This window comes from Leopardus geoffroyi, chromosome B1, assembly GCF_018350155.1.
Source record: "Leopardus geoffroyi isolate Oge1 chromosome B1, O.geoffroyi_Oge1_pat1.0, whole genome shotgun sequence".
NCBI lineage: Eukaryota > Metazoa > Chordata > Mammalia > Carnivora > Felidae > Leopardus > Leopardus geoffroyi.
In genome coordinates this window covers 172,667,469-172,686,054 of record NC_059327.1, presented here as the reverse complement: position 1 = coordinate 172,686,054, position 18,586 = coordinate 172,667,469, and the positions used below count along the sequence as shown (strand labels likewise).

Sequence of the window (18,586 nt, the reverse complement as noted above, 5' to 3'; positions counted from 1 at the left end):
AGAGAGAAGACAAATGTTGAAGAGTATAATCCTTGCCCATGGGATTTATACTCCAGTTTGAAAGAAGGATACCTTTCACAACCCTGATCATTTAAGGCTTAATAACTTAAAACTTAATCACTTAATAACTAAAAACCTTGAAGTTACTCTTCTTTATATGATTTTTCCAAATTCTGAAGTAAATATTTTATGCTTATTACAATATTCTCTTTAATTGCTCTACCCTTTGTGTTAAGCTGAAATCAAATTAATCATAATGAAATATTTACAATGTAATTTACAATTAAAATCACTCACTTTTATCTTTTGCATACATATTCTTCCCTACCCTTTTAGATTTTAGCTTTGAACACGGGATGGTGTAGAGAACAGGAATAGATCTTGGAATCAGAAAGCCTCAGTATGAATCTCTACTCCACTGCTTTTTATGTGTGACCTTGGGCAGGTTACTTTAATCTGATTTCTCATCAGTAAAGTGGGACTAATACTACCTACACTTTATGAGGATAATTAATGTTGGCTCAGTAAAAAGCTTCCCTTTCCCTCATTTATGAACTATTATTCCTTCATATCACTGAAACGTCTCTACTTATAATTATCTCTGCTCCCAGGCAAGGATATAAGGAACACAAAATAATGAGATCTGAATAAGGATCTGAATTCCTAAGAACTGGGTTCAAGAGCCAAGTGTTCTCTTCTATCTTACGTTCCTGAGTTTTCAATCCTTTTAACCTGTTCCCTGTTCCTCTCTTTATTGTGGTGAGCAAAATGCCTGCTGAAAGTACCTTGCCGGGGCACCTGGGAGGCTCAGTCAGTTGAGCACCGACTCTTGATTTCAGCTCAGGTCATGATCTCAGGGTCACGGGATCAAGCCCCACTTTGGGCTCAGCACTGAGCATGGAGACTGCTTAAGATTCTCTGTCTCTGTCTCTGTCTCTGTCTCTCTCCCTCTCTGACCCTCTCCCCCACTCGTGTGCTCGCTCGCTCGCTCTCTCTCAAATACAAAAAAAATTCTTAAAGGTACTTTGTGAGGTGTAAGAAAGTTAACAATTCTTTCCCAGAACCTGGCAGTAAATATCATACTCTTCAAATGTCATAAATCCCAAATAAGCATGTTATGCACACACAAAAATAGCTTTGTGTCTAAGCAAATAAACAAAGCAGATAAATGAGGTACACAGACACTAAATTTCTTTTAAAAGATTATAGACCTCTCTGATTTTATGTTCTCTTTTGTAAACTGCTTAACACAGAAAAGTCACAAATCCATCCTAATAAAATCTAAGTCTAAAAAATATTGTTTACAGAATGATACTTCACCTATGAGGCTAAGACATTTGTGTCAAGTGCTAAATAAAGAAAAATAGGCAATAAAGAAAGGCACAGTCTTCCATATAACTTACAAAAAACTGGGTTTGTGGTTGACAACTATTTACTTTATTGCTTCTGGAGGAAATGACAGTTTCACACCAGAGTTTCACTTTTAAAATTACCAACTGATTTTTCATTCAAATGGTGGTGACGGTTTGCACGCATGCATGCACCCTTACACACAGCACAACACGTGTACCATGGAAATACCTAAACCGAATATTAATAATCAGGTTAAAGTCACTGCTGGTTTTCAAACTGTATTAGGCACACAAACGCTTACAACCACAAAAGAAAACAAAATATAATTCAGGAAATGGAATGGTTAGTTTATTAAGGCTCTCTGACTTTTGTGTTTCATACTCCTCAGCATTGTTACTTTTCCTTCCTAACTAATCCTTTCTATTCATATCCCCTTTCTCTTCCTTTTCTTTATTCTACCCTACTCTCACTCCCCACACCCTTATACTCTGATGGCAGCAGAACAGTCAAATAACAACATTCTGATCTATCCCAATACACACTGAAAATCTAAACTTTTGGAAAAGAATTTTCATCACAAGGAACGCCAATTAACTCGCACCTTTTAGGATTATCTCCAATGTGAGCAGCCATCTTGTATATAAACATCTAAAAGACAAGGGTCACTAATTTGGCCTTAGAGAGTGACTTCACTTTACCCTTCAATTAACATTTCCTTGTCTAGTACTCCCAGTTTTCAAACATTTCATGAAATGGCGAACAAGTCTAGTGGCTAATCATACTCCCAAATAATAGATCTAAACATCACTCTTGGGGCACCTGGGTGGCTTAGTCAGTTAAGCACCCAGCTTCGGCTCAGGTCACGATCTCCCGGTTTGAGAGTTCAAGCCCCACATCAGGCTCTGTGCTGGCAGCTCAGAGCCTGGGGCCTGCTCCAGATTCTGTCCCTCCCTCTCTCTCTTTGCCCCTCCCCCACTTGCACTGTCTCTCTCTTTCTCAAAAATAAACATTAAAAATATTTTTTTAAATTTAAACACCATTCTTGAATGCACAAAATAATTATTCCTGAGTATATGAGAAGAGGGAACAGATTTTAATTTACTTTTATAATCTTGGCAAAGGGAAAGTCTTCTAAGTATAACATCAAGGCTAGAAACCATCCATAAAGGAAGACAGATCTGACTACATAACAAGAAAAGATGCCATAAACAAAAGTTAAAATACAAGTAACTAACTTGAAAATATCTACAATATATGGTGTATATATAGGGTCCCTACAAACCAATAAGATAGCTGAGTAGAAAAATGAATTAAAGCTACTAGTAAGCAAATTATAAAAAATGCAAATAATCAACAAATAATAAGAGATGTTCAACTTCACAAATAATAATCAAATAAATTGAAGCTGGATTATTTTTCTCTAAATGTTAAAAGACTGATAATGCCCAGATTTGTCAAGGATATGGGGGAACAGATGCTCACAAACTATTCTGCTGTAAAAGTAAAAACTGGTATACTGGAGGACAAAAACTCATCTGGAAGATAATCAGCAATACTTGTCACAATTTTAAATGTGCATATCCATTGTCCCAGGAAGTCCATTTCTAAAAGAAATGATAAAAGAAATAACATTATTATTATTTGGGGAGACCAAAAAAAAGTAATTAACTCTTCTTATTTTCTTCTTCAACAGTTACTAGTTGAACAATTCAGGTCAAATAAGGCAAAAACTTAGGCAAAAATCACATCAAAGTTAAAACAAATTTTAGCACAGATAGCTAATAATAACAAGTTTATGTGCTTTTACTTACAGCTACTGGACACAGATTTCTCTCTCTTGATGATTCTGTGAGGTATATAAGGCAAATAGAATATCTCTGTTTTATAGATAAGTAAGTGGAATTAAGACAGACAAAGGCTTTCTATCAGTTTTGCCATTTAGTGCCGGACACTTGGGATGAATTACATAACTTCTCTGCCTCTCAGTTTCCTCATGTTACCACCTGCCTCATAAAATTCCTGTGGGGATTAAGGTGGCACACCAAAAACCTCCACCACGGAACCTGGTCCTCCAAATCCCTTTCAGTTTTCCACTTGACCATGACTGCCCCTTCATAGTTTTCCTACAACTCTAAGGATCTATGCAAAGTAGCCATACCCCACAATTAGCAGTATGGCATTTCCCTTCTCATTCCTGACAAGTTTGTACGCTTAGAGGCAGGCACTGTGCCAGGGACTTAGAACACAAACAGGAAAATGCCCTCATGAAGCTACCTAGGAGTCAAATTAGTATATAAAGAATTAAATACAAAAGAGTGCTAAGACAGAGCTTCTCACAAAACTAGAAGACAGGAACAACTAACACAGAGACCTTTTCAAAAGAAGCAACACCTGAATTGAGTCCTAAGATGATTAAATGAGATGTTTTTTTTAAGTAACCTCTACCCCCAACGTGGGGCTTGAACTCACAACCCCAAGACCGAGAGTCACATGCTGTACCGACTGAGCCAGCCAGACTATACTTTTGATAGTCATATAAATCTGAGTTTGAAGGCACTGCTGTTAAGTTCCATAGAGCAGGCCTAGCTCACCACTCTATCTCAAGCACAGGGCCAGCACTTGAGATAATGTTGGATGAATGCAATGGGGCACCTGGCTGGCTCAGTCAGCAGAGCGTGTGTGCGGCTTTTGAGTTCAAGCCCCACATTGGGAGTGATTACTTAGTAATAAAAGCTTTAAAACTATACATATCGGTTGAACACATGAGCAGTTATTTCTTTACATCTGGGCTCCCTCCAAAAGAGAGGTTCTTGATTATGTAAAATGAAACTCATGGTAGATGTGTTTTTAAAAAATTGAGTATTAACATAATCTTTAATTGAGATTAATTTTTTGCTATGACTTTACCTATTGCTTTTGACTTTAAGAAATTTTAAGTGGGTATTAAATTAACACTTATTGTGTATTAATTCTGAAATAAATTATTAAAGTTGACCTATAATTAACCCTTGAAATATGGTACTCTCTTGTCATATTATAATATTGTGGCTACAAAAAACAAAATAGTTTCACTCTTTCTACAATATTTCCTCTTCTTCAAATTTGTTTTCGCCAAACGAATTATCTTTTAGAAATCATATATATCTCTACATATAATCAATGTTAATGATACAGCAAAGTCTAGCACAGGCCTCAAGAAATTCTAAGATACCAGTGAGTAAAAAAGAAGTGTGATCTGAAAAATTTTTAAATAATCACAGGTTCTATCCAGGAAGAATTTTAAGAACCTGCATCAAATTCCTCTTTATTCCTTCATTCATTTATTCATTCAACAAATATTCACTGAGAGCCTTCTATGAACCACGAACTCTTCTCGGTGCTTGGAATAAACAAAACAGACAAAAGTCTCTGTATCTGCGGAGGTTTCATTCTACTTTTCTATTCTTAGTCTTTCTGTCTTTAGAAAATGAAGCAAAACACAGGAAATAAAGAACAGACAATATAAAGCACAGAAAGGGAAAAGAAATAGAGAACATATGATTATGGAAGTATCTGCCTCTCCTACTTGCCCTGGAATCTGCTCAGTCTACCTAAGAGGCTGCTCCCAAGAAGTGAAAAAACCCAATTCTATTCTTGGTTGTGTTGAGGAAGATGTGTGAAATTCTGAAGCCATAATAAGTGTAATCACATGAGTCCGAGACTACTCTTTCAATGAAATACTGTACTACAGAAAGTTTTCAGGTGTACCTGATCCAAAAGTACTAACCAACACCGGCAAAATTAAACAAAATGGAAATTAATTAATTTAGATTTTTAAAAAATAAGTTCTCCTTCAAACATGCATAATTGGAATAACTGAAACATTTAAAACTCTTTATGCCTGATCTAATGATTTATTTCAACATTTTGACATTTTCACCACGGTTAATGTAGTCTGATTATGGTTTTTATTCATCCAGAAGTCAACTTTTTACAGCTGACTTCAGATCTAAAAAATCAAATTTACACTATTTCAATGAAGACTGAAATTAAGTTCAAATCGAAAACAGACCTACCAACCTAAATGTCCACTGACAGATGAACAAAGACCACATGGGGTTTACACACACACACACACACACACATATGTGTATTATATTACATATATAATATTTTTATATTTATATATTACATATACATATAAAATATATATGTATATATATTACATATATAAATATAATATTTTTATATTTATATATTTATATATTATATACATATAAAATATATATGTGTATATATTACATATATAAATATATTTATTATAATATTATATATGTAATATAATACACATATATTATTCAGCCATAAAAATAATGAGATCTTGCCATTTATGACAACATGGATGGGCCTAGGGGGTATTATGCTAAGTGAAATTAAGTCAGACAGAAAGACAAATACCACATGATTTCACTTATATGTGAAATCTAAAAAACAAACAAAAAGCACAAAAAGACCATAAATACTGAGAACTGGTGGTTGCCAAAGGGAAGGGGGTTGAAGAGATAGGCAAAATGTACAAAGGGAAGTGGGAGATATAGGCTTCTGGTTATGGATGAATAAGTCACAGGGACAAAAAAGTACAGCATACAGAATACAGTCAATGGTATTGCAATAGCATTTTATGGTGACACATGACAGCTAAGCGTGTGGTGAGCACAGCATATAGAGTTGTCGATTCACTATTTTCTACACCTGAAATGAACGTGTGTCAACTATACTTCAATTTAAAAAACAAATAATTGGGGGGCATCTGGGTGACTCTTGATTTCAGCTCAGGTCATGATCTTACAGTTTGTGGGATCAAGCCCCACACTGGGCTCTGCACTGACAGTGCAGAGGCTGCTCAGGATTCTCTCTCTGCCTCTCCCTTGCTCTCGCTCTCTCTCTCTCTCTCTCTCTCAAAATAAATAAATAAATTTTTTTTTAAATAAATAATTGTGGGGTACCTGGATGGCTCAGTAGGTTGAGCAACCAACTCTTGATTTCAGCTCAAGTCATAATCCTGGGATCATGGGATCAAGCTCCATGTTGGGCTTTGTGCTAATCATGGAGCCTGCTCGATATTCTTCCTCTCCCCCTCCGCTTCTCTCCCCCCCACTCATGCTCCCTCTCTCTCTCTCAAAGCTAAAAATAAAAGCATTTAAAAAATAAATAGGGGCACCTGGGTAGCTCAGTCAGTTAAGCATCCAACTCTTGATTTAGCTCAGGTCATGATCTCACAGGTTTGTGGGATCAAGCCCCATATTGGGCTCTGCACTGACAGCATAGAGCCTGCTTGGAATTCTCTCTCTCCCTCTCTGTCTCTGCCCCTCTCGCACTCCTGCTCTCTCTCTGTCAAAAATAACTAACTACAGGGGCGCCTGGGTGGCGCAGTCGGTTAAGCGTCCGACTTCAGCCAGGTCACGATCTCGCGGTCTGTGAGTTCGAGCCCCGCGTCAGGCTCTGGGCTGATGGCTCAGAGCCTGGAGCCTGTTTCCGATTCTGTGTCTCCCTCTCTCTCTGCCCCTCCCCCGTTCATGCTCTGTCTCTCTCTGTCCCAAAAATAAATAAACGTTGAAAAAAAAAATTAAAAAAAAAAAATAACTAACTACACATTAAATAAATAAATAAATATTTAAGAAAATAAAAAATAATTTAAAAAAATAGACCTACCACATAATAAATACTGTATTTCTCTAGGCTATATTACTTATTGTCATTAAATGTTCAATAGATTAGAGGGGTGCCTGGCTGGCTCAGTCGGAAGAGCGTGCAACTTTTTTTTTTTTATGTTTATTTTTCGGAGAGAAAGAGAGAGAGAGAGAACAAGCAGGGGAGAGGCAGAGAGAGAGGGAAACGCAGAATCTGAAAAAGGCTCCAGGCTCCGTGCTGTCAGCACAGAGCCCAACACAGGGCTAGAACTCACGAGATCGTGACCTGAGCCGAAGTCAGACACTTAACCAATCAAGCTACCCAGGTGCCCCAGCATGTGACTCTTGATCTCAGGGTTGTAGACTCAAGCCCCATGTTGCGTGTAAAGATTACTTAAATAAACTTTAACAAAAATGTTCGATAGATTAAAGTAGAAAGGGCTAGAAAAGATGTTTTCGTACCAGTAAATTTTCTATTTTAGTTAATTTCTCTTTTATTGGAAATAAAGTTTATTTGTACTTCATTAAATACTTAGTAAAAATGTACCATGTGCCAGGCACTGTACAGCAGTTCCCTATCCTTGGGGCTCCTGTCCCTGCAAAACTTATACGCTAGTATAAGACGCTGTCAGTTAACAGGTTGCCTATCTATTAATATCCAAAACGTGTGCCAAGTAAACAGAGGCGTGGTCTTTTCACTAAACACACCAGGGTTTTGTTTTGTTTTTTACACTTTTGTGGATCTGACAAAAGCTATGAATATTTTCCACAGAAATATGCAAAAACACACTATAATAAAAATTTATCCCCGGTTCCTGGCACAGAGCTCCTAAAAACCTTGGAATTTCCTAAGTGACATAAGTGTCTCCTGTTATTTATAATCAGTCCTTTGGATCACACCTAAGTTTATACTAATGAGGCAACGTAGGATGGAAACTGGTCACTAGAAAGGCCAAGAATGGGAACTCTCAGCCCCACTCCTAGTTCTACAGGGAGAAGAGGTGGACTGAAGATTAGATTATAAAGACTCTTGAATAAGCAAGGTTCGATGTTTGAAGAGCTTCTGGGTTGGTCAACATATCAAGTTGCTAGGAGGGTGGCATACCCAAAGACAGCACGGAAGCTCTGACCCCCCAACCCCCCATATCTTACCCTACAAACCTTCTCCTTCCCTTTAGCTGTTCCTGAGTTGTAGCCACATAATAAACCGGTAAATATAAGTAAAATGTTTCCCTGAGTTCTGTGAGCCACCATACCAAATTATCAAACCTGAGGAGGAGGTCCTGAAAAGCCCTGACTTAGAGCCAGTCAGTCAGAAGGATAGGTGGACTAGGGCTTGTAAGTGGCTTCTGAAGTGGGAGCCACTTTGTGGGACTGAGCCCCTTAACTTATGCAGTCTGCACTAAATCTGAATAGTGTCGGAAGTAAACTGAACTGTAGGACACCCAGTTAGTATCAAGAGAACTAGAGAACTGACTGATGGCAAAAAACACCCCACACACATACAAAACTTTGCGTGTAATCTAAAATTCAGGGGTTTTCCCTGAAACCTACTAATGGTTCTCCATGAATCCGAAATCAAAAACTTCTGATCCACATACACTCAAGCTAACTCACATCCATCTCAACCTCAGTACCAAGTATATACACACTGATACCTCCTAAATCTCTCCTCAATCTCTCCACCCCACACCTGCCCTAAGTTCCATATCACGTAGCCAATAGTCTGCCGATACATCTCTGTCCAAATGCCCCAAAGATACCTCCAATCCATAATGTCCAAAACTAAGCTCGTATTTCTGTGGAACTTGCTTCTCTCCCTTTATTCCCCACCTCAATGCATAGCACCACCATTCATCCAAAACAGAAACCTGGGTACTGTTTTTCCTCCTCACTCTGACTCTCCAGCTATTCATCCTATCTCTCAAATATTACTGTCCCCTTCCCGCTTTTTCTTTTGCCAATACCCAGAGTCAAGGCATCATTTATTTACTTCTTTAATAAACCCTTAAATAGGACTTGCTCTGTGCCAAGCAATAATTTAAGCACTTTAAAAATATTTACTCATTTAATCCTCATAACAACCCTATGACTTTTTTAACTTCAACTCCAGAATTAAAAAAATTGAGAATGCCAACAAGATATTCTCTAGTAAAAGTTTTGAAATTTAAGATGCTCTTAAACGTAAGCAAAAAAAGACTTCTTGCATTTTCTACCTTAAGGTGTAACTAACAATTCTACAACACTATTAGAGAGAAGCATCACCTAGTAGGCAGCCCAAATGCAATTTTAACATACATAACCCAAGACAAAATACCCAACTTTGCCAAGTACTCAAAAAAAAAAAAAAAAAAAAAAAAAAAATCTTGCATTTTTAGAGTCCTTTACCTGTACCAAGAAGTTTCCAACTTGGTTCATTATATAAATCCACTAGTAGAGTTAGAGATGAAAAAAATTTTTGCAATAAATACTCCTAAACCCATACAGAAGTAAGCTTTCACTGACCTCTAGCTTTAGAAGGTCAAAGTACAAAAGCCACTATATATTTACTTTGAAGTATAATCAAAACCTTCAAGTTACTTTTTTCCACTGCTGATGAGCTCAACCAACAAACAAGTTATATTTGCCTATCAAAAATGTAAAAAGAGGGGCGCCTGGGTGGCGCAGTCGGTTAAGCGTCCGACTTCAGCCAGGTCACGATCTCGCGGTCCGTGAGTTCGAGCCCCGCGTCGGGCTCTGGGCTGATGGCTCAGAGCCTGGAGCCTGTTTCCGATTCTGTGTCTCCCTCTCTCTCTGCCCCTCCCCCGTTCATGCTCTGTCTCTCTCTGTCCCAAAATAAATAAATGTTGAAAAAAAAAAATTTTTAAAAAATAAAAAAATAAATGCAAAAAGAAAACAAATTATGTCACTCTGTTCACTTATCTTTGAAAGGTACAGGATTTTATGCAAAGTAAGTATGGCAGTGCTCTGTAGAGTAGTTGCCACAATGTATCTTGGCTTCAGTTCTCTACTTTGAAAGTAACAAAGAAATATAAATATTTCTGATTAATATTTTTAAGTCAACCACCAAATCCACAAGAAGAAACTGATTATCAACAAACTTCACAAAACCTGTCCAAATATAAGAATCTTTTATCCTGAAAAACACTCATATACAAATTATATATCTGACTAATATACACAATGATTTAACTGGTAGCACAGCAGAGACAAGCTGTGGAATAAAGTATTTAAAACTATATTAAGGTCTTACACTTTGAAAGCAAAAAGTTGTTAGAATGCTTTCCCTGAGATCAGGAAAAAGATGCAACCACTCCCATCACTTTTATTCAACACTTGTGAAGGTTCCAGCAAAAGCATTTAGGCAATAAAAAGAGAGAGACAGAGAGATAAAAGGCACCTAGATTGGACAGGATGAAGTAAAACTATCTCTATTTACAGATGAAATGATCTTATATAGAAAAAAATCCTAAGGAATCCACGAAAAAAACTATTAAAACTACTACATGAGTTCAGCAAGGCTGCAGAATACAGATCAATATACAAAAGTTTCTACACTTTTGCAATGAACAATCCAAAATTGAAATTAAGAAAACAATTCCATTTACAATATCATCAAAAAGAACAAAATACTTAGAAGTAAACCTAATAAAAGTGTAAAACCTATACTCTGAAAACTATAAAACATTGTTTAAAGAAATTAAAGACGTAAACAAATGAAAAGATAGTCCATGTTCATGGATCAGAAGACATTCTATTGTTAAGAGGGCAATACTCCCCCAAATGATCCACAGATTCAACATCATCACCATCAAATCCCAGCTGGCTTCTTTGCTGATTCTAAAATTCATGTGGAAAGTCAAGGGACCCAGAACACACAAAACAATCTTGAAAAATAACAAAGTTGAAGAACTCATACTTCCTGATTTCAAAACTTACCACGGGGGGGGGGGGGGGGGGGGCAGGCAGGGACTTAGCACAAAACTACAGTAAAAAAGTTACTGGCACTAAGATAGATAGATAGGTAGATAGGTAGATAGGTAGATAGGTAGATAGGTAGATAGGTAGATAGGTAGATAGGTAGATAGGAAGGAAGGAAGGAAGGAAGGAAGGAAGGAAGGAAGGAAGGAAGGAAGGAAGGAAGGAAGGAAGAGGAAAAGTACAGAGAATTAAAAAAAAAAAAATCCTCACACTTATGGTCACTTGATTCTCAACTAGAGAGCCAAGATAATTCAATGGGAAAAGAAATGTCTGCAAATGGTGCAGGAACAACTATCCACATGCAAAAGAATAAACATGAACCCCTACTTCACACCCTATACAAAATATTAACTCAGGATGCCTGGGTGGCTCAGTTAGTTGAGCATCTGACTCTTGATTTCAGCTCAGGTCATAATCTCGGGGTCACAGGATGGAGCCCCACATCCAGCTCCGTGCTGAGCATGGAACCTGCTTAAGATTCTCTCTTTCTCTCCCTCTATACCCCTCTCTCCCTCCTGCTCACTCTCTCTCTAAAATAAAAAATAAAATCGGGGCGCCTGGGTGGCGCAGTCGGTTAAGCGTCCGACTTCAGCCAGGTCACGATCTCGCGGTCCGGGAGTTTGAGCCCCGCGTCAGGCTCTGGGCTGATGGCTCAGAGCCTGGAGCCTGTTTCTGATTCTGTGTCTCCCTCTCTCTCTGCCCCTCACCCGTTCATGCTCTGTCTCTCTCTGTCCCAAAAATAAATAAACGTTGAAAAAATAAATAAATAAATAAATAAATAAATAAAATAAAAAATAAAATTTAAAAATTAACTCAAAATGGATCAAGGTTAAAGGTGAGAGGTAAAACTTTTAGAAGAAGACAGGCATAAATCTTCATGACCTTGGATTAGGCAATGGTTTCTTAGATACAACACCAAAAGCTCTGAGGAAGTGATGACTGAGGCTTGAGTAATAAGAAAAAGGCAGACATGTGAGGAAGGATGTGAACAAGGAGATGAAATAGCAAGAACAAGAGCAGAGACAGAACCAGCCTAATACACTCAAAAGACAGAGAGCTAAGAGAGGTAGGTAGGGGCCTTATAGGTCAACTACTACTACATATGGCAAAAACTACACTATAATAGGGTGACAGCACTAGTCCAGGGGGAGCATTCATATAGTAAAACTCAATGCAAAAGGTATCCCCTAAAATGGGGCATGAAGCAACTCAGATGTATTTAGACATGACAGCTCTTCAAATAGGCTACACTCTAGGTCTCATGTGTGTTTAATTCAACCTTATGCATATGTTCAATAAATTATACCAGCCAACAAATTACATATGCTGATTTCTTAAAAATGGCATCTCAGGTTTCATTCACATTTTGAGCATGTTATTAAATCCTAATAGCAACCAAATTGTTGACATGACTTCTTTTCTATTCTTTTTATCTTTAATTTTGTTTCAATTCCTTTAATAGACATTATGTTCACATGGTTAAAAATTCAAGAGTAAAAAAGTCTGCTTCTGATCCTGCCTCTCAGACACGTATTTCCCATCTTCAGAGGTAGCAAATGTTATCAGTTCCTTGTGTATCCTTTCACACTTCAAATAAGTGTGTATATTCTTTTCTCTCTTTCTCTGCATAAAGTGAAACTTTACATACTGTCCTACACCCTTGTTTTTTAACTAAATTATCTTGACAACTGTTTTATATCAGGGCATAAAGTTTTCTCTTTTTTAATGCTTACGGAGTATTGGATTTTGTAGATATAGTATTTTACCCCTTTATTGATAACTTCAGTTAGAAAATATTTAAGAAAAAAAAAATGTAGCCCCCAGGGTAAGAGTTGTAAACGTCTATGGAAGGGCTTCAGAAGATATGCAAATTCTCTTAAATGTTGTATACATGCCCATATGTATTTCTGTGGGCAGAAAATTTGCATACCACTCACCACATTATCAAAGGGAACTGTGACCCAAAGTTAAAAACTACTGTATTACAATATAACTTGTGCCTAAGTGTTCAATAAATCTACACTGAACAGAATTTTAGTCTGGGGTTTTGCTAACTGTTGTACTAGAGACAGAAAGACTAAATTAAATACCAATGCAATCCAAAATTCTTGTCTATGTTATAGAACCTTTCCCTTCAGCAAAGAGCAAAACTGACTCATCTGACCCCTACTTCTTTTCTTAGAAGAGCTTTGTTTTTTTCATCTGCATGCGAACAAAAGTACTAAGATAGAAAAGAACCAAAACTTAAAGTCCTTGAATGATCAAAAGTTGACTATATAAACCATTGTTCACTGTAACTGACAACATCAGAGGCATCTTTGATACCCTTAAACTATGCAATGTTCCAGAGTCCTTCCTAATAAAATTAGATCATTGGTAGTCACATAGTAGTACACCTCCACATGCTAGGTGCCACAAAAAAAGCTTTACACATATTACCCTGTTTAATCCTCAAACTAATCACTTAAGACAGCTATATTTTGCCCCTTTTTACAGTTAAGAAAAACACAAGCTTAAAAAAGTTAAAGTTAAGCTATTTACTTAAACCAAATAAAATCCACCACCACAAAACTACCAAATGGCAGAGCAAGACTAAATTATCGCCTTACTCTTAACCTTCAAGACTCCAAATGTCATCAACTTTCCACAATACTATAGTGCCTTAAGTCCAATATGTAATTATAATCATTTTAGGGAGGCAGTATAATGTAGTGGTCAGAAAAACCGAGGTTCTTACTCTAGTTCAACCACTTATTAGTTGTATGACAAACTGTTTAAACTCTAAAAGCCTCCTTCACCATCCGTAAAACTAGATTGCTGAGAGGTTTAAGTGAGAAAGGTATATAAAACAAACAGCTCACACACTGATATTTGGTGCAAGGTGGCTATTATTTTATCCCTTTTTTATGAGAAAAAAACACTGAGGGCTGCAAGGTTTCCCAATATGGCATAAAAATTTTTCCTCCAGGATGCTGGTGTTGTGATAAGGTAAAAAATAGTTGAAAAAATTACGTCTGATTATGAAGTAGATTCTGGCTTAATAGATCATCATAAATTGTCCTTTAAATATTTCAAACACATATCTGTATCTATTTCCATACCAGCATGAACGTCTGTTTTAATACCTGCATAATCATTTCACGCTCAATTGATATGCTTTATGCACAATTATACAGAGGTGTGTTTTTATAAGATTATTTTTAACATCAGGTGATAAGCGATGACAGCTGTCAGATATATTGTATCTGTCTTTACCTCCAGTGTTGTTAGGGTTTGGGTTTTTTTCCCCCCTGGTAAACCGTGTTATCCCTTTGGCTTCTACCAATTCATTTAAACAAAATAAAGCATCCTCCCTAAGCCTTCAGTCTCAAACGGCTCTGTGATGAGCGTTTCGTGGCGCTATTAATGACGAAAGTTCAAGGCCTAACACAACTTACAAAAAAGGAAAGTTTGTTACATTTTTCTCCGCCTTGAACGAGGGCTTGAAATCAATGCTTTAAACAGGACGCAAAGAGAGGTTTCGGGCAACGCCAAACAGGAAAACAACTTTATCGCCAAGCCCCCAAATCACCTTCTTTACTCTCTTCTTTCCTCCCTTCCCCCAAGAGTAAAAAAAAGTGAAACTGCGGCGCAGCACCAAAGGCATGAGCGCAGCCTGCTGCCGAGAGCAGAAACCCCGCGGTCCCAGGAAAGCTGTGCGACCAGTGCCAGATTTTTGGCCCCTTCCGTGCCTTCGCTCGCCTCCGGAGCCCCGCACCGCCGTCCTCCCCCACCCTGCATTCCAAAAGTGCCCGGTCCACACCCAGCCTGCAAACTCTCCCAAGCCCCCGAGCCGCACAGCCTCCCCCAGGGACTCACCATCGCAGCCCACGGACTACGGCGCGGGCGGGCAGGCCGGTGGGCTGGGGAATCCGTTACTGGGACTCGGGATCCATTCGCGCCAACAACTTCTCCCGCGAAGTGGAAGGTGGCGGGGGCCGCGGCGCCCGGTGATGACGTCAGAAGGCGCGCAGCTTCACTTTAGCCCAGGCGGGAGGCGGGAGGTGCGACGTCGGCCCAGGTGACGCCCCGCAGGCCGGCGGGCCGCTGCCATCGCGAGGAGGTACGGGACCGGGGTCCGCGCGCAGGTTTGCGCCTTGGGCTTTTGGTGGGAGCCCTCAAATGGAGCTTCCGAGGTTGATGTACTAAGGCGGGCAAACCGGGTTTCTCCCAATTACACGTCTCTAGGGTGCACTGCCTTACACCAGCTTTCAGGTGTTTCAATTACCACCAGCGATGAAGATAAACATTTCAGATGTCGTTTTGCACATTACATTTTAATATCTATTCTGAAACAAGAATTTCACCGGAGAGTAGTCATCCCGGTTTTTTTTTTAATGTTTGACCCACCGAATTGGAGTTTCTGCCTGCTAAGTGGAAACCCACAATTTGAAAACCGGGCTAAAAGACCATTTTAAATGTTTATTTTTGATAGAGAAAGCACGAACAGGGGAGAGGCAGAATGAGACAGAATCCCAAGCAGGCTCCACCCTGTCAGTGCAGAGCCCAACACTGACTCAAACTCACTAACCGTGAGATAATGACCTGAGCAGAAATCAAGAGTCTGACGCTTAACCCACTGATCCACCCAGGCCCCCTAAAGGACAGTTTCATATTGTGTAATTCCAGAACAGAAAAGACTTTGGTAAAATCATCTAGTCATCAACACCCACTCCACTTTATAAGTGAAAAATATAAGGCCCGAACAAGCTAAAAGGTCCACAGAAGGCTCTAGGGGGTCTAAATTCCCAAACCTGCACTAAGTTCATCAGAGCAGTTGTGTGTGTAAGACCAAGGCATAAACAAGGTGCATCACAGAAAAACAATGATCCCAAAAGCTTTGGGGTAATCAAGTTTCATATTAACAGATAAGCAACTGAATTGTGGAGTAGAATGCGACATTTGCATACAATTTTAAGAGAAAACACGGGACTCTAAGGAGTTTAGTGGAGAGAGCAGTATCTCCAGGTTTGGCCCTAGACTTTCAGATCTTTACCCACCCATCCTCCCCTTCAGGTCTTGCATTTTATCACACCAATATCTCTACAACGAAAGATAGCAAAGCCTTCCGGAATACAACAGAAGTTAAAGGTGGAGAGCCTGTATTTATCAAATGCCAATGTAATATGTGCCAGGCATGCAGCTATGGACTATCCTAGTTCAGCTCATCTATTAGCCGCTGTGACACTAGCTACTATTATTCTCCCCAATTTACAAAGGAGTAAACTATTACTCCTGAACAGAGAGAGCCCTGTTGCGTCAGACCATCTGCAGCCAGTATGGTAGGGTTCCCAGCCCCACCACATGCTATGGGCAAGATACTATGCCTCAGTTTCTTCATGCATAAAATAAGGATGATAGTAGTACTTCATAGGGTTATTATAGAACATTACTCTTGGCTTAAGATAATAATATTTTTGTCAGCTATTACCAGTATTGTTACACAAGGCTAGGTATTATCAAGGGAGATAGATATAAAAATGAACTTATGCACTCCATAATTTTTTTAATGTTTATTTTTGAAAGAGAGAGAGAGAGAGAGAGAGAGAGAGAGAACAAGTGGGGGAGGGGCAGAGAGAGAGGACAGAGCATCCAAAGAAGGCTCCTCACTGACAGCAGAGGGCACAATGCTGGGCTCAAACTCATGAACCATGAGATCGTGACGTGAGCCTAAGTTGGACACTTAGCCGACTGAGCCATGCAGGCGCCCCTTGCACTCCATAATTTTGCTTAGGGAAATACTTGATAGGGGAGGAGGGGTGTCATTAGAAACTGAAAAATCAATGAAAACTATGAACCTACTCTCCATAAAAATGTACACAGCAGGGAGATCAAAAATTTTGCTTATATTCTCAGAGGATGTAAACCAATTCACAATGTCCATTGTGTTGCAAATAAGTAAATAAGATATATATTCAAAGTTTTACATATCTTTTATATAACTTCTAATTTTTGTATTTCTTTTTTAGCATTTGAAGCCTTCCCTGAATTTAGCTGAGACTTAAGTCAGAAGCCTGTAACTTCCAGAAAGATACTGAATTTGTTGGATTGTTTTCTTTAGGAACATTTACTTGGAAATATTCTATCTCAGAAATGTACCAGATTAAAAATGACTGCATATGCTTTGATACTGCTCCCCTCACCTGAGCTAACCTGTGTCTGATTTGACAGTTCCAGACATAAGCTTTAAGAGGACTAGCAGCTCCTACCTTGCTCTACTGGACCCTTGAGCTCCCATGTAAAGCAAGAGAAGGGGCCAGCTGAACCCAGGATGACAGCCATCTCCACTCGGTACCAGGCTTGTAAGTGAAGCCATCTCGGACCCACCATACCAGCTGCCGGTGAAATTCTAAATGACCCCAACCAACACTATTAGAGCAGAAAAATCACCTAGTCAAAACTTGCCTGAATTCCCTGACAGTAGTGTGAGTGTAATAAAATAATTGTTCTTTTAAGGTGGTAACTTTTGGGATAGTTTGTTGTGAAATGATAAGTAACCGGAACAGAAATATTGTAAAGAACCCAAAACGGAACCATGAATAAACATGAACAGAATATTCATGCTTATTTTCTCTGCTGGGGTGTTTTTTACCCATGCATCATTCAACAGATAATTATTGACCATCTACTGTGTGTCAGCACTTTTTTATGTGCTTGCTGGGAACCCACAGTAAATAAGACAGACAGCCCCAGCTTTCTTGAAGTTTATATCTTTGAGGAAAAGAGAAAAATAAATAAGTAGACAAAAATAAAGTCTGTATTTTCAGAGAAGGGTAAGTGCTATACAGAAAATGAAGCAGGCTTATGAGATAGAGGGTACCTGGGGAGGAGGGTGTGGAAGTATTGTAAATAAGTGATCTAAGAAGGAGACATTGAGCTGGGATGTGGATGTTGAGAAGGGGCGAGCATAAAGGCCCTAATATGATTGTAAGTTAAACACATCCAGAGAATAACCAGAAAGCCAGTTTTATGACTGGTGCAGAATTCAGTGGAAGTGATAAGACATTAATTTGGGCAGAGGTGAAAGGAGAGATCCTCTAGAACCTTAGGCTCCAGCAAAAACTTTTAATTTTATTCTAAGTGTAATGGGAAGGCTTTATAAGATCTTAAGCCATGAGATTACTATGATCCCATCATTCTTACACTTGGTATTTTATGACAAAAAAGAAAAAGGTTACTATGTGTTTTATGGCAAAATATGATACCCATTTGTTTTCCGTGGAAGAGAAATCTAAAGAGTGCTAAAAAGATTACCAAATATAGGGGTGCCTGGGTGGCTCAGTTGGTTGAGCATCTGACTTCGGCTCAAGTCATGATATCACGGCTTGTGAGTTTGAGCCCCGTGTTGGGCTCTGTACTGACAGCCCAGAGTCTGGAGACTCTTCAGATTCTGTGTCTTTCTCGCTCTCTCTGCCCCTCCCCCACTCACATTCTGTCTCTCTCTGTCTCTCAAAAATAAATAAACATTAAAAAAAAAAAGTAATTCCATCAAAGGTTTTTCCTCATGCTATCTTTAGTTATTAGTTCAGATCTTCTTTGTGTAA

General features: G+C 38.7%; 1 protein-coding gene and 1 long non-coding RNA gene across 3 annotated transcripts in view; one reads left to right on the top strand and one right to left on the bottom strand.

Moving 5' to 3' along the window:
• RFC1 (replication factor C subunit 1) overlaps positions 1-15,019 on the bottom strand; it is an 87,276-nt gene extending 72,257 nt beyond the window's left edge. The window contains exon 1 of one of the 2 annotated variants that reach the window (XR_006711693.1): positions 14,862-14,998. Coding sequence is in view for 1 of the 2 variants with exons in the window: in XM_045475001.1 (XP_045330957.1) it covers positions 14,862-14,864 (3 nt within the window). In the remaining variant the exon portion in view is untranslated. Of the gene's footprint in view, positions 1-14,861 lie in introns of both variants that reach the window. The other variant, XM_045475001.1, reaches the window with a different exon arrangement.
• On the top strand, positions 14,995-17,609 carry LOC123596509. Its single transcript, XR_006711694.1, has 2 exons — positions 14,995-15,105; positions 17,012-17,609. It is a non-coding gene; the product is annotated as an uncharacterized LOC123596509 (long non-coding RNA).
• The last annotated feature ends 977 nt before the right edge of the window (positions 17,610-18,586 follow it).